The sequence below is a fragment of the Salvelinus alpinus genome, chromosome 29 (genome assembly GCF_045679555.1).
Source record: "Salvelinus alpinus chromosome 29, SLU_Salpinus.1, whole genome shotgun sequence".
Classification (NCBI taxonomy): Eukaryota; Metazoa; Chordata; class Actinopteri; order Salmoniformes; family Salmonidae; genus Salvelinus; species Salvelinus alpinus.
The window spans coordinates 45,143,958-45,170,525 of NC_092114.1; the positions used below are offsets into that span (position 1 = coordinate 45,143,958).

Sequence of the window (26,568 nt, forward strand, 5' to 3'; positions counted from 1 at the left end):
CGCTATTTTTGTGCTTTGTTTGGCTTGGTATCGTAAATGTTTTAACTAAATCAGGAGCTCGCTGATATACAAAGACATTTGAATGGAACTCATAAACTACAATGCATCCAATGTGCACACAAGGATCCCTGACTGCATCCTGGTTCCTACAACTGTTTATTTTCAGAGTTAGAGATTTCAACTCTTATGAAGTGAACAGGTGTGGAGTATTTCATGTCAGTGTTTTTGTTTATTGATTGGACTAGAGTAGACAAGTGACACGTGGAAATATAAACAATGGGGCAATAGCAGGAAAAACTTCAATTTGTAATTCAAATTGGGATACAAATTGGTGGCCTGGGTACCAGACCTGCTATCATGCCAGTTCTTGTCATAAGCCAAACAAGGGGTGGCAAGGTGTGGAATGATAGCACAAATTGGTTCGGGTACCCACGATAACAAATTGGGTAGGGGAGTTAAGATTTTTACTCTGCTATCTATAGTTTATGCTGCCTGCCCCTGTTCGTCATCTACTTGAGCAGAGGCTGTTTTGTTGAGAGGATCCCTGAGTGACATCAGTTCTTTTATCTTGAGGAAGGAATCACAGTCTGGAGGGAAGCGGTTTCTCTGTAGAAAAAAAGAAAAAAGAAAGTGGACTGGGGTTACATTCAAAGACACCGACAACAGGAGTAATTAAGTTGTTTAATTATATGAATCTTCAAGCTTTTAAACCCGTCAACAAACACACACAAAAAGCAGATCGATGCACCACACACACGGAAGAGCTTGAAAAGACAAGACTCACATTGAGACAGAGACGAAGCAGACCTCCCCCTTCAGTCTGCGCCCCCACTGAGGACAGGAAGAGGAGCAGCGACTGCTCTGAAAGCATGTTGCCTACAGGAAGGAGAAACTAGCATAGCTATTACATCCCAATACAAAGACAATTCAAGTCATTGTACTTTTTTTTTTAAAGAAGCGTCCTCACTTCAACATCACATTATAATTGCAACAAAAAAAATCTTCCAATGTTACAACTACAGCAGTTATTCCCATGTGATGAAAGCTGCCTTCACTGAGGATGTTGTTAGTATGCCCCAAATGGCATCCTATTCCCTATAAAAAGTGCTTTACTCTAGTCAAGTCCAAGTCCTGCATTCTAAGAGCAAGTGAAGTCGAGTCAAGTAAAATAAAATAACATCTAGACTTGTAGTTGAACCAGTCATTACACATCTTTATTTGTTGAGGCTACAGACAGCCGTTTTCATTAGTCTGCAGGACGTTTTGAAAAAAAAAAGGAATTGTTGCATCTAGTTGTGTTGTTGTCCTCCGTTGGCTAGCTAGCTAAAATTTTCCCTTTCCTAAATAAGCCATGGATGGAGATATGGATTTGTACATAATTCTCTGTACTGGCCAATGATTATAAAGGTCATTCTGATCCAACCATGAATTCATACATTCTTCATCTGGCCTGAGAGGATGGAAGTTCAATATGTAGCTAGATGTAGAAGGCTAATGTTAGCTTGCTGGCTAATTGTTGCCCATGATAGGAAGTTAGGCTAGCGAGCAAGCATTTTAGCCAGGTAGCCTAGGCCAACAAAAACTAAAAGCATGTACTGTATGACAGTCACAGACTGTTTCGGCAACATGAAAGACAGGACAATGGCATTGGCATTTCTCTACAAGTAGGGTGAGTCCACATGTTTTTTCTACTTATGCACGCAAGCGGGGACACACACACACGTACCACGGACAGCCACATGATATTTAGCTCACGTTGATTGGACTAAATCGTTTTTGGAATATTTTAGTTGTTACTGTATTAAACTAAGCATAGTTGATTTGATGATGTTGAAATGGTGATAATTGCAAAAAAATGGCAAAATCTGGCTTGGCTTCCCCAGTGATTTTACCCACGCGCCGCTACCGACACACTGAGGTGCGAACACTCCTATTACACACAACCACAATGTCTGATACAGAGGCAATTTTTTTTGCGCTATTGCCCATGTATATTTGGTAAATCTGCTTGTATATTTTGTACGATATGGCGCTTTCACCATTGGAGAGCACCTTGTTCTCTTGTTGAAATGTTTGCTGTTGACACAAACACATGGAGCGCTGACAAACACATGAAGCCGTATATTTAATTAAATTAACAGAACTTCTACTTCATGAGTCATGTGCACATGAAAGTTCGCAATAAACATCGTGCCCACGCGGAAGGTAAGAAATGGTACATGAAAACATATCTATCAAACATGAAACAGAAATGTCCAAGTGTTCCAATAAACAGTACAGGGATGGAATGATGAAACGCTAGCAAATATTTTAGGCTTAGATGGAATATATACACTGAACAAAATATAAAACGCAACATGTTAAGTGTTGGTTCCATGTTTCATGAGATTGAATAAAAGATACCGAAATGTTCCATACGCAAATTTTGTGCACAAATGTGTTTACATCACTGTCAGTAAGCATTTCTCCTTTGCCAAGATAATCCATCCACCTGACAGGTGTGGCATATCAAGCTGATTTAAAAATTTAAAAAAGTATTTTATTTCACCTTTATTTAACCAAGGTAGGCTAGTTGAGAACAAGTTCTCATTTACAACTGCGACCTGGCCAAGATAAAGCAAAGCAGTGTGACACAGACAACAACACAGAGTTACACATGGAATAAACAGGCCAATAACACAATAAACAAGTCAATGACACAGTGGGAAAAAAGAAAGTCTAGATACAGTGTGTGCAAAACGCATGAGGTAGGCAATAAATAGGCCATAGTAGCGAAGAATTACAATTTAGCAGATTAACACGAGTGATAAATGAGAAGATGATGATGATGTGCAAGTAGAGATACTGGTGTGCAAAAGAGCAGAAAAGTAAATAAAAACAGTATGGGGATGAGGTAGGTAGATTGGGTGGGCTATTTACAGATGGACTATGTACAGCTGCAGCGGTTAGCTGCTCAGATAGCTGATGTTTAAAGTTCGTGAGGGAAATATAATTAGTTCCAGTCACTGGCAGCAGAGAACTGGAAGGAAAGGCGGCCAAATAAGGTGTTGGCTTTGGGGATGATCAGTGAGATATACCTGCTGGAACGTGTGCTACGGGTGGGTGTTATCGTGACCAGTGAACTGAGATAAGGCGGAGCTTTACCTAGCATAGACTTATAGATGACCTGGAGCCAGTGTGTCTGGCGACTAATATGTAGCGAGGGCCAGCCAACTAGAACATACAGGTCGCAGGTGGGTGGTATAAGGTGATTTGGTCACAAAACGGATGGCACTGTGATAGACTGCATCCAGTTTGCTGAGTAGAGTATTGGAAGCTATTTTGTAGATGACATCACCGAAGTCGAGGATCGGTAGGATAGTCAGTTTTACTAAGTTAAGTTTGGCGGCGTGAGTGAAGGAGGCTTTGTTCCGAAATAGAAAGCTGATTCTAGATTTGATTTTGGATTGGAGATGTTTAATACGAGTCTGGAAGGAGAGTTTACAGTCTAGCCAGACACCTAGGTATTTATAGTTGTCAACATATTCTAGGTCAGAACCGTCCAGGGTGGTGATGCTAGTCAGAGGGGCGGGTGCGGGCAGCGAACGGTTGAAAAGCATGCATTTGGTTTTACTAGCATTTAAGAGCAGTTGGAGGCCACGGAAGGAGTGTTGTATGGCATTGAAGCTCGTTTGGAGGTTAGTTAGCACAGTGTCCAAGGAAGGGCCAGAAGTATACAGAATGGGGTCTACGTAGAGGTGGATCAGGGAATCACCCGCAGCAAGAGCGACATCATTGATATATACAGAGAAAAGAGTCGGCCCGAGAATTGAACCCTGTGGTACCCCCAGAGACTGCCAGAGGTCCGGACAACAGGCCCTCCGATTTGACACACTGAACTCTGTCTGCAAAGTAGTTGGTGAACCAGGCGAGGCAGTCATTAGAGAAACCAAGGCTATTGAGTCTGCCGATAAGAATACAGTGATTGACAGAGTCGAAAGCCTTGGCCAGGTCGATGAAGACGGCTGCACAGTAGTGTCTTTTATCGATGGCGGTTACCTTGAGCGTGGCTGAGGTGCACCCGTGACCGGCTCGGAAACCGGATTGGACAGCGGAGAAGGTACGGTGAGATTCGAAACGGTCAGTGATCTGTTTATTAACTTGGCTTTCGAAGATTTTAGAGAGGCAGGGCAGGATAGATATAGGTCTATAGCAGTTTGGGTCTAGAGTGTCACCCCCTTTGAAGAGGGGGATGACCGCGGCAGCTTTCCAATCCTTAGGGATCTCGGACGATATGAAAGAGAGGTTGAACAGGCTGGTAATAGGGGTTGTAACAATGGCGGCGGATAGTTTTAGAACGAGAGGGTCCAGATTGTCTTGCCCAGCTGATTTGTACGGGTCCAGGTTTTGCAGCGGGGGGGGGGGGGGGCTGTTGGCCGGGGTTGGAGTAGCCAGGAGGAAGGCATGGCCAGCTGTAGAGAAATGCTTATTGAAATGTTCGATTATCATGGATTTATCGGTGGTGTTACCTAGCCTCAGTGCAGTGGGCAGCTGGGAGGAGGTGCTCTTGTTCTCCATGGACTTTACAGTGTCCCAAAACTTTTTGGAGTTAGAGCTACAGGATGCAAATTTCTGCTTGAAAAAGCTAGCCTTTGCTTTCCTGACTGACTGCGTGTATTGGTTCCTGACTTCCCTGAACAGTTGCATATCGCGGGGACTATTTGATGCTATTGCAGTCCACCACAGGATGTTTTTGTGCTGGTCAAGGGCAGTCAGGTCTGGAGTGAACCAAGGGCTATATCTGTTCTTAGTTCTGCATTTTTTGAAAGGGGCATGGTTATCTAAGATGGTGATGAAATTACTTTTAAAGAAAGACCAGGCATCCTCGATTGACGGGATGAGGCCAATATCCTTCCAGGATTCCCGGGCCAGGTCGATTAGAAAGGCCTGCTCGCAGAAGTGTTTTAGGGAGCGTTTGACAGTGATGAGGGGTGGTCGTTTGACCGCGGACCCATAGCGGATACAGGCAATCAGGCAGTGATCGCTTAGATCCTGATTGAAAACAGCAGAGGTGTATTTGGAGGGAAAGTTGGTCAGGATAATGTCTATGATTGTGCCCATGTTTACGGATTTAGGGTTGTACCTGGTGGGTTCCTTGATGATTTGTGTCAGATTGAGGGCATCTAGCTTAGATTGTAGGACTGCCTGGGTGTTAAGCATATCCCAGTTTAGGTCACCTAACAGAACAAACTCTGAAGCTAGATGGGGGGCGATCAATTCACATATGGTGTCCAGGGCACAGCTGGGAGCGGAGGGGGGTCGATAACAGGCGGCAACAGTGAGAGACTTATTTCTGGAGTGATACATTTTTAAAATTAGAAGTTCGAACTGTTTGGGTATAGACCTGGAAAGTATGACAGAACTCTGCAGGCTATCTCTGCAGTAGATTGCAACTCCTCCCCCTTTGGCAGTTCTATCTTGACGGAAAATGTTGTAGTTTGGTATGGAAATCTCAGAATTTTTGGTGGCCTTCCTAAGCCAAGATTCAAACACAGCAAGGACATCAGGGTTGGCGGAGTGTGCTAAAGCAGTGAGTAAAACAAACTTAGGGAGGAGGCTGATGTTAACATGCATGAAACCAAGGCTTTTTCGATCACAGAAGTCAACAAATGAGGGTACCTGGGGACACGCAGGGCCTGGGTTTACCTCCACATCACCCGAGGAACAGAGGATGAGTAGGATGAGGGTACGGCTAAAAGCTATCAAAACTGGTCGTCTAGAGCGTTGGGGACAAAGAATAAAAGGAGCAGATTTCTGGGCGTGGTAGAATAGATTCAGGCCATAATGTGCACACGGGTATGGTGGGGTGCGGGTACAGCGGAGGTAAGCCCAGGCACTGAGTGATAAGAGAGGTTGCATCTCTGGACATGCTGGTTATAATGGGTGAGGTCATGGGTGAGGTATGATGAGTGGAACTAGGGGCTCCATTGTAAACTAAAACAATGATAACTAACCTAAACAACAGTATACAAGGCATATTGACATTTGAGAGAGACATAAAGCGAGGCATAAAGTAATCACAGGTGTTGATTGGGAGAGCTAGTTAAGACAACAACAGGTAAGACAACAACAGCTAATCAGCTAAAACAACAACAGATAAAATGGCAATGAATGGGCGGAGAGGGTCGGTTAACTACACACAGAGCCTGAGTTCGTGGCTGGGGCCGACAGATAAACAAAAATAACCCAAATGGAGTACCGTGATTAATGGACAGTCCAGCAGGCATCAGCTATGTAGCCAAGTGATCATAGGGTCCAGGGGACAGCAATAGATGGAACAGGGAAGCCGCGGAGTAGTTGCTACTACGCTAGCACGCCGGCGACACTGCGTTTAAAGTTAGCAGCCCGGGGCTAGTAGAAGCGTCTGCTCCGACGGAGGCCGGTTGAAGGCACAGCAGATGGAGTATTCGTCGGCAGACCAGTCGTGGTGGTGCGGCGGGGCGCCGTGTCGACAAAGCATCCAAGCCAGATGGCGAAAGAGGTATTGTAGTTGTAGTAATATAGTTTGCTAGCCGGGAGATGCGCCTGGCTCACGGCTAACTGGTGCTAGCGTCGGGGCAGGGGCGTTAGCCACTATAGCCACTCGGTAGCAGCGGTTATCCGGTGCCAAGGTCCAGAGCTTACGGCAAGGATCTGGTGGAGTAGTGGATTCTAGCCATGTTTGGGTGGATCCCGGGTGAACAACTGAGTAGGCCGGGAGGTGGGCCTGGCTCAGGGCTAGCTTCGGTACTGGTTCACTCGGTGGCAGCTAGCTAGCTGTGAAGATCGGGAGTAATGGTCCAGGGTTTACGGCAGGAATCCGGTGTTGTAGTGGAGAAACAGTCCGATACTGGTAGGCTGGCAAGTATTATCCAAGATAAAAAAAGGGCTGGTATCTGTGCAGAAGGTATTGTTAGCAGTGGCTAACAATGACTAAATAGCTTGTAGCTAATTAGCTGGTTAGCTTCTGATGGCTAGGTGGTTCTGGCTATAAGGTCTAAAAATAAAAAATAATAGCGGTTCCGTATCACATTGGGTGAGGCAGGTTACCGGAAGGTATAATTGATTTCAAATGGAAAAGAGATTGAAAATAAAACTGAAATATATACAAAAAAGGACAAGAAATACAAAAGTACACGAGAGGACGAACAAAATACGTCTGCACTGCTACGCCATCTTGGAACATTGATTGATGCTGATTAAACAGCATGAACATTACACAGGTGTATCTTGTGCTGGGGACAATAAAAGTCCACCCTAAAATGTAAAGGTTGTCACACAACCCAATGCCACAATGTGTCCAGTTTTGAGGGAGCGTGCAATTGGCATGCTGACTGCAGGTATGTCCAACAGAGCTGTTGTCAGAGAAATTAATGTTAATTTCGCTACCATAAGCCGCCTCAATTGTCGTTTTAGAGAATTTGGCAGTATGTCAAACCAGCCTCACAACCTCAGACCACGCTTAACCATGCCACCCCAGGACCTCCACAACCGGCTTCTGAGACCAGCCACCCATCCAGCTGATGAAACTGTGGGTTTGCACAACCAAAGGATTTCTGCACAAACTGTCAAATTATCTCAGGGAAGCTCATCTGCGTGCTAGTCATCCTCACCAAGGTCTTGACTTGACTGCATTTCGGCGTCGGGGTTATGGTATGGGAAGGCATAAGCTAGGGACAACAAACACAATTGCATTTTATCGATGACAATTTGAATGCACAAAGATACTGTGACGAGATCTTAAAGTCTATTGTCGTGCCATCTGCCGCCATCACCTCATGTTTCTGCATGATAATGCACGCCCCCATGTCCCAAAGATCTGTACACAATTCCTGGAAGCTGAAAAGGTCCCAGTTCGTCCATGGCCTGCATACTCACCAGACATGTCACCCATTAAGCATGTTTGGGATGCTTCTCACAGCAATTGAAGAGTGGGACATCATTCCACAGGCCAGAATCAACTCTATGCGAAGGAGATGTGTCGTGCTGCGACATCTCACACCAGATACGGACTGGTTTTCTGATCCACGCCCTACATTTTTTTTTAAAGGTATCTGTGACCAACAGATCCATATCTGTATTCCCAGTCATGCGAAATCCATAGATTAGGGCCTATTGAATTTATTTAAATTGACTAATTTCCTTATATGAATTGTAACTCTAAAATGTTTGAAATTGTTACATGTTGCGTTCATATTTCTGTTCAGTATAGATTTACCACATATGCAATTAAACGTGTGAAAGCAACAGCAAACATTTCAACAAGAGAACAAAGCACTCTCCACTGGCAGGAGTCTAGAGAGAACAAGTGGATAGACAATTTTTAGAGCTGAATATTTATTTATTATGGCAATCCTGTATCCTTACATTTTGACATTTGTGCTGCACCCGATCCTATTGCTGTACATCAAATCAGCAATCTGTTCACTAGCTCTCCCGACCTGTGTTGATAATTTGCTGGTCCAATCAGTGACAAGTGTGCGTTTCTCTAGCCAATCTGTTGCACGTTTTTTTTGCAAGGGCAATGCTGCGGCTACTGTCTCTGGCTGCGTGGAGAGTAATCCACGGAGACTCTGTGCCACAGAGTGACAAAACATTACAAAAACCTGGCCAGATCATTTCAAGTCTCAAGTCAAAGTCAAGTCCCGTGTCTTGAGGCTCAAAGTCCAAATCAAGTCGCAAGTTACTTATTTTCTATCAAGTTGAGTCTCAAATCATCAAATTTGTGACTCGAATCAAACTCGAGTCCAAGTAATGTGTCTCTGGGAATTGGTGCGGAGTCTGACCTGCTAGGTTGAGGGAGGTGAGGGCTGTGTTCCCAGGCAGAATTACTCGGCCTCCAGTGTGTTGCACTCCCGGCTCCAGCAAGGGGCTCACTGTCTCAACCAACTCTGCTGACTGGTGGAGGGAAACGGGATGAAAAATCTGATCTGTGTCCCATATTGCACCCTATTCCTTTTATAGTGTGCTACTTTTAACCAGAGTAAAAGTAGTGCACTATGAAGGGAATAGGGTGCTATTTGGGATGCAAACCAGTATCAAAATATTGATGGAGTTTGATTGGACATACAGTGGTAATAATGCTTTAACAGTTGTTAGTTTTATGTACATCATACAGTGCATTCAGAAAGTATTTAGACCTCTTCACTTTTTCCACATTTTGTTACGTTACAGCCTTATTCTAAAATCTATTCAATATTATTTATTATTCCCCCCCCTAAATCTACACACAACACCCCATAATGACAAAGCGAAAACAGGTTTAGACATTTTAGCTAATTTATTAAAAACAGAAATACCTTATTTACATAAGTATTCAGACCCTTTGCTATGAGACTCAAAATTAAGCTCAGGTGCATCCTGTTTCCATTGATAATCCTTGAGATGTTTCTACAACTTGATTGGAGTCCACCTGTGGTAAATTCAATTGATTGGACATGATTTGGAAAGGCACACACCTGTCTATATAAGGTCCCACAGTTCACAGTGCATGTCAGAGCAAAAACCAAGCCATGAGGTCAAAGGAATTGTCCGTAGAGCTCAGACAGGATTGAGTCGAGGCACAGATCTGGGTAAGGGATCCAATATATTTCTGCAGCATTGTAGGTCCTCAGTAACTCTTCCTAGAGCTGGTCGCCCGGCCACACTGAGCAATCGGGGGAGAAGGTCCTTGGCTAGGGAGGAGACCAAGAACCCGATGTTCACTCTGACAGAGCTCCAGAGTTCCTCTGTGGAGATGGGAGAACCTTCCAGAAGGACAACCATCTCTGCAGCACTCCACCAAATCAGGCCTTTAGGGTAGAGTGGCCAGACAGAAGCCACTCCTCAGTAAAAGGAACATGACAGCCCGCTTGGAGTTTGCCAAAAGGATCCTAAAGGACTCTGACCATGAGAAACTGATCTACAAAAAGAGTCAACAGAGACTGTACTTTCTCAAAAAGCTGGGATCTTTTAATGTTAATTGAACTATACTGACTCTGTTTTACAAATCTTTCATTGAGGTTTTTCACATTTTGTATTGTTTGTTGGTTTGGCAATTCTACTGTCAGCCAGAGAAATATGCTGAGAAGGATTATCACCACAGCAAGCAAGGTACTTGGAGTTCAACAGACAGGCCTGGATGAGAACTTTAAGGTCAGGGCCCTCCGCAAGGCTCACAAAATAATTTTAGACCCAAGCCACCCCCTGTACCCGGACTTTGAACTACTCCCCTTTGGGCGCAGGTATAGGGCACCCCTCAGCAGGAAAAACAGAACTAGACAATCATTTGTGCCAGGTGTGATATCCCTCCTAAATAGCTCGGGCTAATGTTCCTATCCACCGAGTAAGGCCAGCAGGCTAGTCTCTTTTTAATGGTATGTAAACTTATGAAAGTTGTATTGTCAATTTGTTTTTTTGTGTACATGACACTGCAACAAAATTTCCCCATGGGGACAAAGTCAGTAAAGAAACAAGATTCTCTGGTCTGATGAAACCAAGATTTAACTCTTTGGCCTGAATGCCAAGCGTCACGTCTAGAGGAAACCTGGCACCATCCCTATGGCGAAGCATGGTGGTGGCAGCATCATGCTGTGGGGATGTTTTTCAGCAGCAGGGATTGGGAGAGTAGTCAGGATCGAGGGAAAGATGAAAGGAGCAATGTACAGAGAGATCCTTGATGAAAACCTGCTCCAGAGCGCCACAAAATTCAGACCTGGGCGAAGGTTCACATTCCAACAGGACAACGACCTTAAGCAAACAGCCAAGACAGCACAGGAGTGGCTTCGGGACAAGTCTCTGAATGTCCTTGAGCAGCCCAGCCAGAGCCCGGACTTGAACATCTCTGGGGAGACCTGAAAATAGTTGTGCAGCGACGCTCCCCATCCAACCTGACAGAGCTTGAGAGGATTTGCAGAGAAGAATGGGAGAAACTCCCCAAATACAGGTGTGCCAAGCTTATAACGTCATACCCAAGAAGACTTGAGGCTGTAATCTTTGCAAAAGGTGCTTCAACTGAGTAAAGGGTCTGAAAACATATTTAAATTGTGATATTTCAGTTTTTTAAAAACCTGTTTTTGCTTTGTCATTATGGGGTATTGTGTGTAGATTGAGGGGGGGGAAACTATTTAATAAATCTTAAGAGTAAGGCTGTAACGTAACAAAATGTGGAAAAAGTCAAGGGGTCTGAATACTTTCCCAATGCACTGTATATCCACCAAATCCAAATATTGTGCATTTCACAGTCTAAGCTTTTTCTCTTTGAAAAGAAACACTAGCATGGTGTCATCTGTGAGACAAACTGCAATGTGCACACACACACCCAAACAAACATACCTTATTCTGTGTAGCATTGGCCTTCTCCTGCAGAAAGAAACAGAGGGACATGAGCTGTCCACAATGTACATATTTCCAAGGTGATACAATGCATTTAACCTGAGTCTAACAGGGTCTCTGTTGGTACCTCTTGATCCAACACAGATGGGCGCTTCTCTTTACCCCCTGACTTTCCCCCTTTACCCCGGGGCAACTTGGTGTCAGAGGCTGAAAGAGAGAACAAGAAAAAATAACGTATAGAAGAGAGAGAAATATTATGAGGGTTTATGACAATGCTTTACCTTTTCTGGCCAACTTTGGTTCCTCTTTCTTTCCTGCTACCCCTCCTGTCTGGTTTGCTGCTGGCTTCTCATCCTTTTTGGCTGTGTCCTAAAAAAAAAAGAAATCAAGGGATTAATCTGAATATGAAGGAACCTTTTTTTCTGTGCGTTTATGAAAGAGATCATACTGTATGGGCGGCTTCCCTGACACAGATTAAGCCTAGTCTAGAACAGCGTTTCCCAAACTTGGGGTCGCGTCCAACGGTGGGGTCGTCTGATTTAAAAAAATATATGTTACCTTTATTATTTTTTTATTTTATTTTATTTTATTAAAATTTTACCCCCTTTTCTCCCCAATTTTCGTGGTATCCAATCGCTAGTAATTACTATCTTGTCTCATCGCTACAACTCCCGTACGGGCTCGGGAGAGACGAAGGTCGAAAGTCATGCATCCTCCGAAGCACAACCCAACCAAGCCGCACTGCTTCTTAACACAGCGCGCCTCCAACCCGGAAGCCAGCTGCACCAATGTGTCGGAGGAAACACCGTGCACCCGCCCCCCTTGGTTAGCGCGCACTGCGCTCGGCCCGCCACAGGAGTCGCTGAAGCGCGATGAGACAAGGATATCCCTACCGGCCAAACCCTCCCTAACCCGGACGACGCTAGGCCAATTGTGCGTCGCCCCACGGACCCCCCGGTCGCGGCCGGCTGCGACAGAGCCTGGGCGCGAACCCAGAGACATGTTACCTTTATTTTAACAGTGAAGACATATTGAGACCTAGGTCTCATTTACAAATGAGCCTTGTGGATTCGGGAAAGTATTCAGACCCCTGGACTTTCTCCACATTTTGTTACGTTACAGACTTATTCTAAAATGTATTAAATCGTTTTTTCCCTGCTCATCAATCTACACACAATACCCCATAATGACAAATCGTTGCAAATGTATAAAAAAGAAAAACCTTGAAATAACACATTTACATAAGTATTCGGACCCTTTACTCATTACTTTGTTGAAGCACCTTTGGCAGCGATTACAGCCTCGAGTCTTCTTGGGTATGACACCACAAGCTTTGCACACCTGTATTTGGGGAGTTTCTCCATTCTTCTCTGCAGATCCTCTCAAGCTCTGTCAGGTTGGATGGGGAGCGTGACTGCACAGCTATTTTCAGGTCTCTCCAGAGATGTTTGATCGGGTTCAAGTCTGGGCTCTGGCTGGGCCACTCAAGGACATTCGGAGACTTGTCCCGAAGCCACTCCTGCGTTGTCTTGGCTGTGTGCTTAGGGTCGTTGTTCTGTTGGAAGGTGAACCTTCGCCCCAGTCTGAGGTCCTAAGCAAGAGCTCTCTGTACTTTGCTCTGTTCATCACTCCCTTGATCCTGATTAGTCTCCCAATCCCTGCCCATCAAAAACATCCCCACAGCATTGATGCTGCCACCACCATGCTTCACCGTAGGGATGGTGCCAGGCTTCCTCCAGACGTGACGCTTGGCATTCAGGCCAAAGAGTTCAAACTTGGTTTCATCATACCAGAGAATGTTGTTTCTCATGGTCAGAGTCCTTTAGGTGCCTTTTGGAAAACTCCATGCGGGCTGTCATGTGCCTTTTACTGAGGAGTGGCTTCCGTCTGGCAACTCTACCATAAAGGCCTGATTTGGTGGAGTGTTGCAGAGATGGTTGTCCTTCTGGAAGGTTCTCCCATCTCCACAGAGGAACTCTGGAGCTCTGTCAGAGTGACCATTGTGATCTTGGTCATCTCCCTGACCAAGGTCCTTCTCCCTCGATTGCTCAGTTTGGCTGGGCGGCCAGCCCTAGGAAGAGTCTTGGTGGTTCCAGACTCTTCCATTTAAGAATTATGTTCTTATGGACCTTCAATGCTGCAGATATTTTTTGGTACCCTTCCCCAGATCTGTGCCTCGACACAATCCTGTCTCAGAGCTCTACAGGCAATTCGACCTCATGGTTTGGTTTTTGCACTGACATGCACTGTGAACTGTGGGACCTTTATATAGACAGACAGGCGTGTGCCTTTCCAAAACATGTCCAATCAATTGACTTTACCACAGGTGGACTCCAATCAAGTTATAGAAACAGCTCAAGGATGATCAATGGAAACAGGATGCGCCTGAGCTCAATTTCAAGTCTCATAGCAAAGGGTCTGAATACTTTTGTAAATAAGGTATTTCTGTTTTTTTTTTATACATTTGCAAACATTTCTAAAAACCTGTTTTCGCTTTGTCATTATGGGGTATTGTGTGTAGATTGAGGGAAATAAATAATGTAATCCATTTTAGAATAAGGCTGTAACGTAACAAAATATGGAAAATTGAAGGGGTCTGAATACATTTTACATTTACATTTAAGTCATTTAGCAGACGCTCTTATCCAGAGCGACTTACAAATTGGATACACTGTACACCACTTAAATTCTCTCCCTCTCCCCTTCCTTCCTTCCCTCCTTCCTTCCTTCAAATGTGGCTTTTGAACTTTTGAAGCTATACGCTACAGATGACTGCCGAAATAAACGAATCACCAACATAAAGTGTCTCAGTATGTGTGGGGCCAACATGAACCAGAACAGTTTCAATGTGCCTTGGCATAGATTCTACAAGTGTCTGGAACTCTATTGGAGGGATGCGAATCCATTCTTCCACGAAAAATTTGAGAATTTGGTGTTTTGTTGATGTGGTGGAAAACGCAGTCTCAGGCGCCACTCCAGAATCTCCCAATTGGGTTGAGATCTAGTGACTGACACACACACACACACACTTTTACGCCCTATGCTCCATTGAGACCCCTCTTTAAAAACTCACAGATTTCTTCTAGTCATGGTAGCCAAAATAATGGGCAACTGGGTATTTTTATACCCAGTTGATGGGATGTTAATTGCTTAATTAACTCAGGAACCACACATGTGGAAGCACCTGCTTTCAAAATACTTTGTATCCCTCATTTAGTAAAGCATTTCCTTTATTTTTGCAGTTACCTGTATTAGGACCCCATTCCAGAAAGCTAAGGTCATCTGCCCCTGTTCTGACGCATGCCAGCTATTTTTACGTATCAGTGGACCACGCCATGTTATAGCAATCTGGTGCCCAACGGCACAGTCGATGACGTGGCACGCATAGGGCTGTGGCGGTCACTAATGACCAGCAGCAGCATCAGTGCCTGGAGAAGCCTAATTACCGTGACTAAACGGTCATGTGGAATTTGACTGCCTTCATGACTCGTGACCGTCGGTGTGGCGGTAATACGGTCATTGCAACACCCTTAGGCACACAACCATTGCTTGATGCATTCATCGTCGCCGCAGGGGAATCCGACCTAAGACTCTCAGGAACACGTTTGTATCGTCTGTTTCCCTCTACAATGCTCACAAGTCACGCAGGACTTATTAGAACAGTGAACAGGACCAGGCACCAAATTCAAAACAATGATGGCGTTATTTTCTACATAGAAGATCATATCCAATTTTTGCCTGATGATCTGAACTTCCCAATACCTTTCTTATGCAATTCAGTCACTTCAAACCATAATCGTTTTAGATTGAAGTACTGTCAGACGGATTTGTAATAGGGTCACGAGCCCAAAAAGTTTGGGAACCCCTTTTTTAGACCATGCCTTAGTCCAGGACAGTGTCTGGGAAACTAGCCCCGAGTTCTGGTAGGTACCTTTTTCTTGGAGGCAACCTTGGCTCCTTTGCTGACGTTGCGCTCCAGTGAGGAGCTGCTGGGGATGGAAAGAGGTCGTTCACACTTAGAGTCAGCATGAGAGGGCTGGGAAGACAGAGAGGGAGATAAAGCAGGATCAGATTAGTGTGCTTTTGTTTAGTTTGAGTTAGTGTGTAGCTATTGGTGTGTTATTCTTCTATAGAAGTGTGTAGGTGTGTGTGTGGCTTGGGATGGTCTAGTGTCTAAGCCGCTGCCTCCAGAATACATATCCCAGTGAGAGCGTGGGTTTAAATCCGGCACACTGCTTTTCTAGCACACTCTCTCCTCCTACCAGTATGTTATTGTTCTATCTAATAAAAAAATACGAAAACAAAAATATATAAAAAGGAGTGGGACTGCCCCACTCCTAAAAAATAAAATTATAATACATTTTTAAAAAAGTGTGTAGGTGTGCTTTCCCCTCTCACCGACTGGTCTCTTCTGAGCAGCAGCCTCCTCCTCTCAACAACCTCATCATGGGTCAGAGAAAAGGGACCCAGCACCTAAGGAACCAACACAAGAGAGAGAGATCACTGGGAGGGTAAAGATACAAAAATAGATGTGGATCCCAAATGGCACCCTATTCCCTATGTAGTGCACTACTTCAAACCAGGCCCATAGGGAATGCACTATTTAAGGAATGGAGTGCCATTTGTTATACACCCTTTGAAAACTTAGTTTATTTTTAAAGGGGAATCATTTGTAAGCGGTTAAGTACCCACCTCTGCCAGACGAGAGGCTCCTGTGTCTCCAATATGATTATTGGCCAGAGAGAGACACAGCAAAGAGCGATTCAGACGCAAACCCTGGTAGCAAAAATAGGGGAGAAAGAAGTTGATACAACAACAAATATCTGCCACGTATCATCCTTCAAGGCTGGTAAATGTGGAAAACACATTTCTACAATAGTGGGGTACATTTTTTACATTTGACTAATTTAGCAGATGCTCTCATCCAGAGTACCTGTGCTATATGAGCAGCGCCCGCATCACCAATGGAATTGAAGGCCAGATTGAGTGACAGAAGATTATTGTTGGCAGCGTGGGCTGTAGCGAGGGCTGAGCCAATCAGGCGAGCTCCCTCCTCGCCAATCCGGTTATTACGCAGTGATACATGAGTAAGCCTGTATTGCAGTGATACATCATTATTGAAATGTGTGTGTAAGCATGATTGGAAAAAAAAAAAAAAATAATAAAAAAACGGACTCACATACTGTCTTCAGATATAAGGAGGTGATAACTCTGCTCTGGTAGTGGGTTTCCCTCCAAAACCACAGTCCTAACCGGAGACAGAGGTCAGAGAACATGAGAGAAGTTCAGTGGCCGACTGTATCAAGCGTCTCAGAGTAGGAGCGCTGCCTGAGGATCAGGTCCCTACTGTCCATGTAATCTTCTCATTGTAATCTAAAAGGTAAAACTGATCCTAAATCAGCACTACTCCGAGACACTTGATTCATACGGGCCCAGATATTCTTTCATTATACTCTGCATATCTCCATGACACAGGTAGTGAAGCACATTCAAAGAGAATAAGTACAGTGCCTTCAGAAAGTATTCACACCCTTTGACTTTCTCCACTTTACAGCCTGAATTTAATATGGATTAAATAAAGATTTTTTTTTTGTCACTGGCCTACACACAATACCGCATAATGTGAAAGTGGAATTATGTTTAATGAAATTTTTACAAATTAATTAAACATTTAAAACTGAAATGTCTTGAGTCAGTAAGTATTCAAGCCCTTTGTTATGGCAAGCCTAAATAAGTTCAGTAGTAAAACAATTGCTTAAAAAGTCCCACAATAATTTGCATGGACTTTGTGCAATAATAGTGTATTTTAATGACTACTTCATTTCTGTATCCCACACATACAATTTTGTGTAAGGTCCTTCAGTCGAGCAGTGAATTTCTAACCGATTCATCCAGAAAGACCAGGGAGGTTTTCCAATGCCTCGGTAGATGGATAAAAAAATAAAAAAAGTAGACATTGAATATCCATTTCAGCATGGTGAAGTTATTACTTATACTTTGGATGGTGCATCAATACACCCAGTCACTACAAAGATACAAGCATCCTTCCTCACTCAGTTGCCAGAGAGGAAGTAAACTGCTCAGGCATTTCAGCATGAGGCCAATGGTGACTTTAAAAATCAGTTACAAAGTTTAATGGCTGTGATAAAAGAAACTGAGGATGGATCAACAACATTGTAGTTACTCCACAATACTAACCTAATTGATAGAGGGAAAAGGAAGCCTGCAAAGAGTAAAAATGTTTCAAAACATGCATCCTGTTTGCAACAAGGCACTAAAATACTGGGGAAAAATGTGGCAGAGCAATTCACTTTTTGTCCTGATTATGTTGGGGCAAATCTAATACAACACATTACTGAGTACCACTCTCTATATTTTCAATCATAGTGGTGGCTGCATCATGTTATGGGTACGCTTGTAATCGGTAAGGACTGGGGAGTTTTTCAGGATAAAAAAGAAACTGAATGGAGCTAAGCACAGGCAAATCCTAGAAAAAAACCTGGTTCAGTCTGCTTTCCACCAGAACTGGGAGAATAATTCACCTTTCAGCAGGACAATAGCCTAAAACACAAGGCCAAATCTACACTGGAGTTGCTTACCAAGATGACATTGAATGTTCCTGAGTGGCTGAGTTAAAATTTTGACTTAAATCTACGGCAAGGCCTGAAAATGGTTGTCTAGCAATGATCAACAACCAATTTGACAGAGCTTGAAGAATTTTGAAAAGACGAAATAGGCAAATGTTGCACAATCCAGGTGTGGAAACCTCTTAGAGACTTACCCAGAAAGACTCACAGCTGTAATCACTGCCAAATATGCTTCTATAAAGTATTGGCTCAGGGGTGTGAATACTTATGTTAATGAGATATTTCTGTATTTCATATTCAATAAATTTGCTAATATTTCTAAAAACATGTTTTCACTTTGTCATTATGGGGTATTGTATGTAGACGAGTGAGAAAATAAGAAATGTAATACATTTTGAATTCAAGCTGTAACACAAAATGTGGAATAAGTCAAGGGGTACGATGAACACTTTCTGAAGGCACTGTATATGATGAATCATCCAATCACCTTAGGTTTGAGCAGAGAGATATTGTATTCTTCAGGGAGGTCAGAGTTCGCCCCGTCAGACCAGCACGCCACAGACTGCAACACAGAAGATAATATTGCAAGAGCAATGCCTATACCCAAAACATTACACTAACAACCAAGTAACAATAAATGTGGGATATTTTTCTCATTTTCTCCTAGGAAAAGTACATAAGCTGAGGGAAAAAACATGCCAAACATGCCCAATAGCGCTTAGCTTTGCCTTGGGCAAATACTGTATATCATGAGGTACAGGAAGTTACATCTCAATCTAAATACAGTACTCACTGCAGATTCTGTAGGTTGCTTAGGGCTGGAAGTGTCTTGTTAAGCACTCGAGCCATCAGCTCATCCACCTTCCACCCTATGAAGTGACAGAAACAACGGCTCAGACACCGCTTGTTTGCCATTACAAATGATGTTCATACAATGGCACTAAATGGTACTATTTATATTGTTCACTGTGTAAGAGGTGAATATGTAAGAGAAGTGGTACAGTTCAAATGTCAATGTCAGTGTCTCTTGAGAGAAAGCAGTATTGTTTTAAAACAACTCATAACATCTTTAAATGATTTTTTCTGTATGTTGTTTGCTATCACAACTACACTACATTGTTTACTTTAGGAGTATTCTACTGTTGTTCAGACAGTTAGGGAATATGTTTAGTTCAGTTATGCTCTCACCACACACCCTGACCTCCTTAATACTGCGAGGGTCCTCGCTCTCCAGCTCCACTTGGAGGCGTGGTTTAGGGCACCACGTTGTAGTCGCTATACCAGCACCCATCTGGGACTGGCTCTCCTCTGAGGCCACAAGTATGTAAATGATACACAGCAATAATAAAAAGTGAGATTGAGTCCCAAATGGCACCCTATTCCCTTTATAGTACACTTATGGGCACTGATCAAAAGTAGTACACTATAGGGAATAGGGTGCTATTTGGGACACAACTTGAGTGACAAGGAGAGAGCTTGGGAATAATGTGTACTGAAATGTGTGCACACACAGACACACACAAAATGTATACCGTAAATAAAATATATAAAGTATGTAGAAAATATAAATGGGCCAATATATTTTTTATATATAATCTCTGAGAACAAAATCACAAAAATAAAAGCTAGACAGGTATAATTAAAAATTCCAAAAACAATTAATTTAGCAGTACTGATTTTGTTCTTATGTTTGAGCAAAAGTACACAGCATTAGCCATGGCAAAATGCATAGAATTGATGGGAAATTTGCTTAAAACTGCAAAAACATTATCTCAACTCCATGGCAGAATATGTAGAATGTGTGTAAATTTGCTTTAAAACTGTAAACATTTCTCCCAACTTCATGGATAATTTTTTTGAAATGCAGGAAATTGGCTTAAAAAAGCAACATGTCGACCACGCCCATTGTCACGCCCCCTGCCACGTCCAATACCTAAGCCCCTTTTTGATCTAGAAAAAACCCTGGGCCTAGCAATAGAGAAACAAGTAAGACATGAGGCTTAGCTCCACAGTTTGGTGGTTGATGTGAATGGCTGGTGGACTGTCATTTACCCATGTTGCTTTTCTCTGTGGTTGGAGTGACAGAGGCTGGAGGTCGTGGGGTTACAGCAGGGATCTCCTTCATGGCCAGAAGAGAACACAGCTCAGGGAAGTCCATCTCCAGACTGCCAGAGCACTGATAATCATCTTTTAGAGAGAGGATCAAACCACAGAATGACATCCAGTGATGCTATCTGTCATTATGACTACCCATTAAGTTTTGCAATAGTATGTCACTGTACTGAGGTTATTAAAAACAGGAAGTTCAATCTGCAGCATCTAACAAAATGTTAGGTACAGTACTATATATTTGCCAAAATAGTAAAATCTCACCTGAACCAGTATCTGGGCAACTGAGGTATATCTGGGCAGAGGAGGATGAATATGCCTACTCGTGATATTTATCTTCTCTTCCTCTGCCCAGATAATGTTACTGGTTCGAATCTTACCTATCCTCTGAACTGGACACTTCTCCTGTATATTTAGTCCTAAATGCCAGAGAAAAGGACAAAGAACAGTGAAGTGCTCAGCTATTTAACAACCAAAATATGACAAAAATAAGCCAAACTTCTGCATCTGCACCACGGTCTACGTAAATAACACTTGTCATTAGAGACTGGACTTGTCAGGCAAGGCTGGGACTGAATTCCTTCATCTTACCAGCAGTTTTCGAAAACTCATCCTCAAAGTTACCAGCTGCCTTCTCTTTCACGACTTTCTCAACCCTCTTTTTCATCCTCAAGGTGATGTAGCTTAGCTAGCTAGTAAGTACAGTACAATACAGTAGGCAGGTAACGTTAGCAAGCTAAAATTCACAGATGTTGACTGTAACTATACTATAGCTACTGTTACAGTCTAACGTTAGTCAAATTAACATTTCCTTATAGCCTCTTAAACGAACCAGAGTAATATTTCGCTTGCTATCTAGCGACATATGCTTTTAGCAAGCTGTGTGTGTTTTCTTTCAGTCCAATTTACGCGTCTTTCAGTTGTTGTCACTTGCTTGAAACTGCCAGAGCGAGCTAGACTGGCGTCATTACTCGTTATCACCATGCCAACCGCCCCGCCTTCCACAGGGAAACTAGGACAACATTTTTTACTTGCATTTACCTACAATGGATGGATGGGCTTTGGGCACTCTCCTTGTCCTGTTTATGTTCTCTGGACTACAGTTCATATAGTTATTTGATAAACCTACATGTAACTGCCAAAATAAAGGAAACACTTGCGTAAACGAGGGATGCCAAGTATATTTGAAGCACAGGTGTGGTTCCTAAGTTAATTAAGGAATTAACATCCCATCATGCTTAGGCTCATGCATAAAAGTGCCCAGTTGTCCATTATTTTGGCTACCATGGCTAGAATAAAAAAGATCTCACTGACTTTGGAAGAGGGGTCTCAAAAGAGCATAAGGGGTTTAAAGTGTGTGTGTGTGGAGCTGCGCCTGAGACAGCGTTTTCCACCCGCGTCAACAAAACACGAAATTATGTAATTTCTCTTGGAAGAATGGTGTTTTATAGAGTTCCAGTTGTAGAATCAATGCCAACACTTTATGTTGATGTTTCCTTTATTTTGGCAGTTACCTCCTAGTTCAGTGGTTCATCCAGCTACATACCAGAAATCAACCAACAGTCACGATAACAAAATGATGCAATAAGCCGAAATCAAATGAATGACACCATGCACAAGTAACAAATGGACGGTTTTGTTACTGTTTGTTACTCGGGCCTCATTGAGTCATTAATTTGATTTGGGTTTATTGCGTCATTCTGTTATCGTGATGTCACTGTTAATATTTTATTTTAGGTCATCTAAGTTTGTTTAAAAATACCTCAAGCCTACTTATCATTCCTATCTTTTATCTTATTAAGAAACATTCTAAGCCGTTGGGGGGGGGGGGGGGGTCTGACATATGTAATTGTTTTAAGATGGTCATACTATGGATCATTTAGCTATTTGGCAAAATAATTTAGGGCCTTTTTCGGTATAAAAAATATTAAATAAACAATAATTTGTTAAAATATTGAATTTGGCCTTTACTACTATAGTCCTGAGAAATGCATAGAATAACACATTTATAAATGGTTAAAAAAAAGACAGTCAAAAAATGTTTCATAAGGAACGTTTGTCCTTTATCTATGAGATATAAGAAATATTTAACCCATTTTGGGGGTAGGCACAAAACTACCTTCACACTTCCATAAAAAAAATGTAAACCAGTACCGGTTACCTTCAGACGAGTCCCGTGACACTTGTGTGGGTCACAGGGCAAAACGTAGAACACCATCGTATTTATGTAGCCCAAACTGTTCAGACGCTACAAACAGAAGATGGAAAATGGACGGTACCGACTTAAGACGAGTCACCTGACATGTGGGGTTGTAATAGTTTTGTAGGACAAACCGTTCGGACACTACAGAAGTTGTCGTGAGAGGGATGTCTCATGGTTAGACAAACACTACTCTTCCAACTTTCACCACAAATGCAGAAGTGCGACATAGGCGGATGTGGTGGGTTGAGACACATCCAATGCAAAAATATATCTTAAATTGACGGATTTTGATGGAGATTTTTTTTGCGTCAATCGACTCTAGGGAGTTAAAGTTTGTTTTAATTAAAATCAAGTTGGGAAATAAGTTAGCCAATTGCGTTTTGATTCTTGACCCACGAGGCTCAACAATGGGGAAAAACCTTCTTGCTATACCTCAGTGGTCTGGATGGCCAGATAGCTAGCAACAATGACAACAAACTGCCATCATAAGTGTCTCGTTTCAGATTGTTTGATCTTGTTCTTGATCCCATGACTTGTTTTGAGGTGTTTTGACTGACGTCACATCTATGCTAATATGGCAAAATTCTAGCTAGCTAACCAACAACTGTAACAATGCATTTGAGACAACAAGTGCTTATTGTGCAACTTTATTTATGTTTTCAATAAACATTGGAGACAAAATTACAGTTATATATACACATACACACATGTTATCAACAATCTAAGCCAATGATTCTGCCCCTTTGAAGCAAGTGTATAGTTTTCGATAAGTTGTCAGCTAACCCATCTATAGAGCCCCACAGTGGACTTGTTAAGTAAATATGACATTATTTATTCATCAATGCCACAAACCTGGGACATCGAAGAGCACCATATGAACTATTATTACTATCCGAGAGCACACAGATTCTTCTTTACCATTTGTCACGTATGCTCCCTTTCTGGCGCTCGAGGTCGCCAGTCTGCTTATTATTACACACACCTGTCACCATTATTACGCGCACCAGCACCTCATCAGACTCACCTGGACTCCATCACCTTCCTGATTATCTTCCCTATATCTGCCACTCCCTTTGGTTCTTTCCCTAGGTGTTATTAACTATGTTTCTGTTCATGTCTGTATGCTACCTGTGTTTCTTGTTTTGTTCTATGTTCATTCATTTATTAAATACACTCCCTGAACTTGCTTCATGACTCCCAGCGTACAAGTTACACCATTTTAGGAATTAGACAGCACAAATAAAACAAAATGTAAAACAGCATATTTATAATTTTGGTGGGTAAGTTACAAATGGAGAAACAATTGGATGCGTAAGGTAGGTTTAATATAAAATACTAGGCCAACTCCATTAGAATGTAGACTTGTTTACCTGCTGCTGTGCGGTTTGTTGCTAACCTAACTTTGCTACCTGCAAACTTTGCAGTTTTTACTTTTTAATTACGTTTTATATTTTAATTTTTTCCCCTCGCTCAACTTTTTTCATTTCACTTTTTCACCCCGGACGCTTTATCTGGATGTGGTTCATCAGGAACTCCACCAGCCGAAGCTAAGTAGTAACATTAACATGATGCCTAATTGCAGTCGCTGTACTCATAATATACAGGAGAACAATCGCCTTATGGCGAGGATAGCTGTGCTGCAAGCCCAGCGTCAGACGCAATCGTTAGGCAAGGGTAATTTAAGTGTAGGAAAGGATGAAACAGCGTCTGTGCCACCAATAAGTACAGATAGTAGTATGACTCTCCTCGCACAGTCCCCGCAGTCAGACAATTTTCTCATAGCTTCTGGAAGGAAATGCTGTAGGAATGCTCAATTGGTGTTGATCATTCAGCCAACAGAAACTTTCAACCGGTTCTCCCCATTAAGCAACGGGTCGGAGTCAGAGGCCGAGTCTTCTCTGGTCTCTCCTCCTCCCGTTACGGGGTCAGACGCCGAAGCCTCCCACCATTAGCTCTGACAAATTGAAAACCCTAGTCATTGGTGACCGCGCAGTATTAGACTTAAAACGAATCATCCAGCGATCATACACTGTTTACCCGGGGACAGGGCTACCAACGTTCAGGCTAATCTGAAGATGGTGCTGGCTAAGGCTAAAACTGGCGAGTGTAGAGAGTATAGGGATATTGTTATCCACGTCGCCACCACTGATGTTAGGATGACACAGTCAGAGATCACCAAGCGCAACATAGCTTCAGCGTGTAAATCAGCTAGAAAGATGTCGGCATCGAGTAATTGTCTCTGGCCCCCTCCCAGTTAGGGGGAGTGATGAGCTCTACAGCAGTCTCACAACTCAATCGCTGGTTGAAATAAGTTTTCTGCCCCTTCCAAAAGATAGAATTTGTAGATAATTGGCCCTCTTTCTGGGACTCACCCACAAACAGGACCAAGCCTGGCCTGCTGAGGAGTGACGGACTCCATCCTAGATGAAGGGGTGCTCTCATCTTATCTACGAACATAGACCGGGCTCTAACTCCCCTAGCTCCACAATGAGATAGGGTGCAGGCCAGGCAGCAGGCTGTTAGCCAGCCTGCCAGCTTAGTGGAGTCTGCCACTAGCACAGTCAGTGTAGTCAGCTCAGCTATCCCCATTGAGACCGTGTCTGTGCCTCGATCTAGGTTGGGGAAAGTGGATTTTGTCCAACATGTCTCCGGACCTACTCACTGCCACAGTCAAACTCTGGACCTAGTTTTGTCCCGTGGAATAAATGCTTAACTTCTTTGACAAAAAGATCATGATCATTAGAAAGCAAATTACAGACTCCTCTTTAAATCTGCGTATTCCTCCAAAGCTCAGTTGTCCTGAGTCTGCACAACACTGCCAGGACCTAGGATCAAGTGAGATATACTCAAGTTTTTTAATACTATATCTCTTGACACATTGATGAAAATAATCATTGCCTCTAAATCTTCAATCTGCATACTGGACACTATTCCAACTAAACTAGTGAAAGAGCTGCTTCCTGTGCTTGGCCTCCTATGTTGAACATAATAAACGGCTCTCTATCCACCGGATGTGTACCAAACTCACTAAAAGTGGCAATAATAAAGCCTCTCTTGAAAAAGCCAAACCTTGACCCCAACAATATAAAAAACTATTGGCCTATATCGAATCTCCCATTCCTCTCAAAAAAAATGAAAAAGCTGTTGCGCAGCAACTCACTGCCTTCCTGAAGACAAACAATGTATACAAAACGCTTCAGTCTGGTTTTCGACCCCATCATAGCACTGAGACTGCACTTGTGAAGGTGGTAAATGACCTTTTAATGGCGTCAGACCGAGGCTCTGCATCTGTCCTCCTGCTCCTAGACCTTAGTGCTGCTTTGATACCATCGATCACCACATTCTTTTGGAGAGATTGGAAACCCAAATTGGTCTACACTGACAACTTCTGGCCTTGTTTAGATCTTATCTGTCGGAAATATATCAGTTTGTCTCTGTAGATGGTTTGTCCTCTGACAAATCAACTGTAAATGTCAGTGTTCCTCAAGGCTCCGTTTTAGGACCACTATTGTTTTCACTATATATTTTACCTTTTGGTGATGTCATTCGGAAACATAATGTTAACTTTTACTGCTATGCGGATGACACACAGCTGTACATTTCGATGAAACATGGTGAAGCCCCAAAATTGCCCTCTGGAAGCCTGTGTTTCAGACATAAGTAAGTGGATGGCGGCAAATTTTCTACTTTTAAACTCAGACAAAACAGAGATGCTAGTTCTAGGTCCCAAGAAACAAAGGGATCTTCTGTTGAATCTGACAATTAATCTTGATGGTTGCACAGTCGTCTCAAATAAAATAGTGAAGAACCTTGGCGTTACTCTGGACCCTGATCTCTCTTTTGATAAACATATCAAGACCGTTTCAAGGACAGCTTCTTTCCATCTACTTAATATTGCAAAAATCTGAAACTTTCTGTCCAAAAATGACTTCTAGGTTTGTGACTTCTAGGTTAGACTACTGCAATGCTCTACATTCCGGCTACCCGGATAAAGCACTAAATAAACTTCAGTTAGTGCTAACCTGCCGTACATACCTACACGTATGCTACGGTCACAATACGCAGGCCTCCTTACTGTCCCTAGAATTTCTAAGCAAACAACTGGAGGCAGGGCGTTCTCCTATAGAGCTCTATTTTTATGGAATGGTCTGCCTATCCATGTGAGAGACGCAGACTCGGTCTCGACCTTTAAGTCTTTATTGAAGACTCATCTCTTCAGTAGGTCCTATGATTGAGTGTAGTCTGGCCCAGGAGTGTGAAGGTGAACGGAAGGGCACTGGAGCAAAGAACCACCCTTGCTGTCTCTGCCTGGCCGGTTCCCCTCTCTCCACTGGAATT

The 26,568-nt window shown here is 43.0% G+C and overlaps 1 protein-coding gene across 5 annotated transcripts; it reads right to left on the reverse strand.

Annotated features, from left to right (window-relative positions):
* Window positions 1–207: 207 nt before the first annotated feature.
* lrrc71 (leucine rich repeat containing 71) lies at window positions 208–22,393 on the reverse strand. 5 transcript variants are annotated; one of them, XM_071374740.1, is made up of 17 exons: window positions 22,189–22,393; window positions 20,408–20,446; window positions 19,971–20,105; window positions 19,107–19,226; window positions 18,712–18,787; window positions 18,406–18,480; window positions 16,511–16,579; window positions 16,265–16,424; window positions 16,024–16,107; window positions 15,730–15,804; window positions 15,263–15,367; window positions 11,613–11,700; window positions 11,459–11,538; window positions 11,332–11,358; window positions 8,805–8,916; window positions 785–876; window positions 208–606 (listed from the first exon to the last, which is right to left on the reverse strand). In XM_071374740.1, the coding sequence occupies exons 3-17, from the start codon at window positions 20,074–20,076 to the stop codon at window positions 484–486; spliced, it is 1,392 nt and encodes a 463-aa protein (XP_071230841.1). In that variant the 5' UTR covers window positions 20,077–20,105; window positions 20,408–20,446; window positions 22,189–22,393; the 3' UTR covers window positions 208–483. The 5 variants fall into 5 exon arrangements, with proteins under 5 accessions (XP_071230841.1, XP_071230839.1, XP_071230838.1 ...); XM_071374738.1 differs by lacking the exon at window positions 22,189–22,393 and adding an exon at window positions 21,069–21,358; XM_071374737.1 differs by lacking the exon at window positions 22,189–22,393 and adding an exon at window positions 20,619–21,014.
* Between the last annotated feature and the right edge of the window lie 4,175 nt (window positions 22,394–26,568).

What these genes read in the sequence shown, in the direction of transcription:
- lrrc71 (XM_071374737.1), bottom strand. Translation starts at nt 20,694, where the DNA reads ATGAAAAAGAGGGTTGAGAAAGTCGTGAAAGAGAAGGCAGCTGGTAAC. An exon ending in GTGTCCAGTTCAGAGGATAG is followed by an intron (nt 20,106 to 20,407) that starts GTAAGATTCGAA and finishes TCTCTCTAAAAG; the next exon opens with ATGATTATCAGTGCTCTGGC. An exon ending in GCGCTGCTCATATAGCACAG is followed by an intron (nt 16,108 to 16,264) that starts GTACTCTGGATG and finishes TTTTGCTACCAG; the next exon opens with GGTTTGCGTCTGAATCGCTC.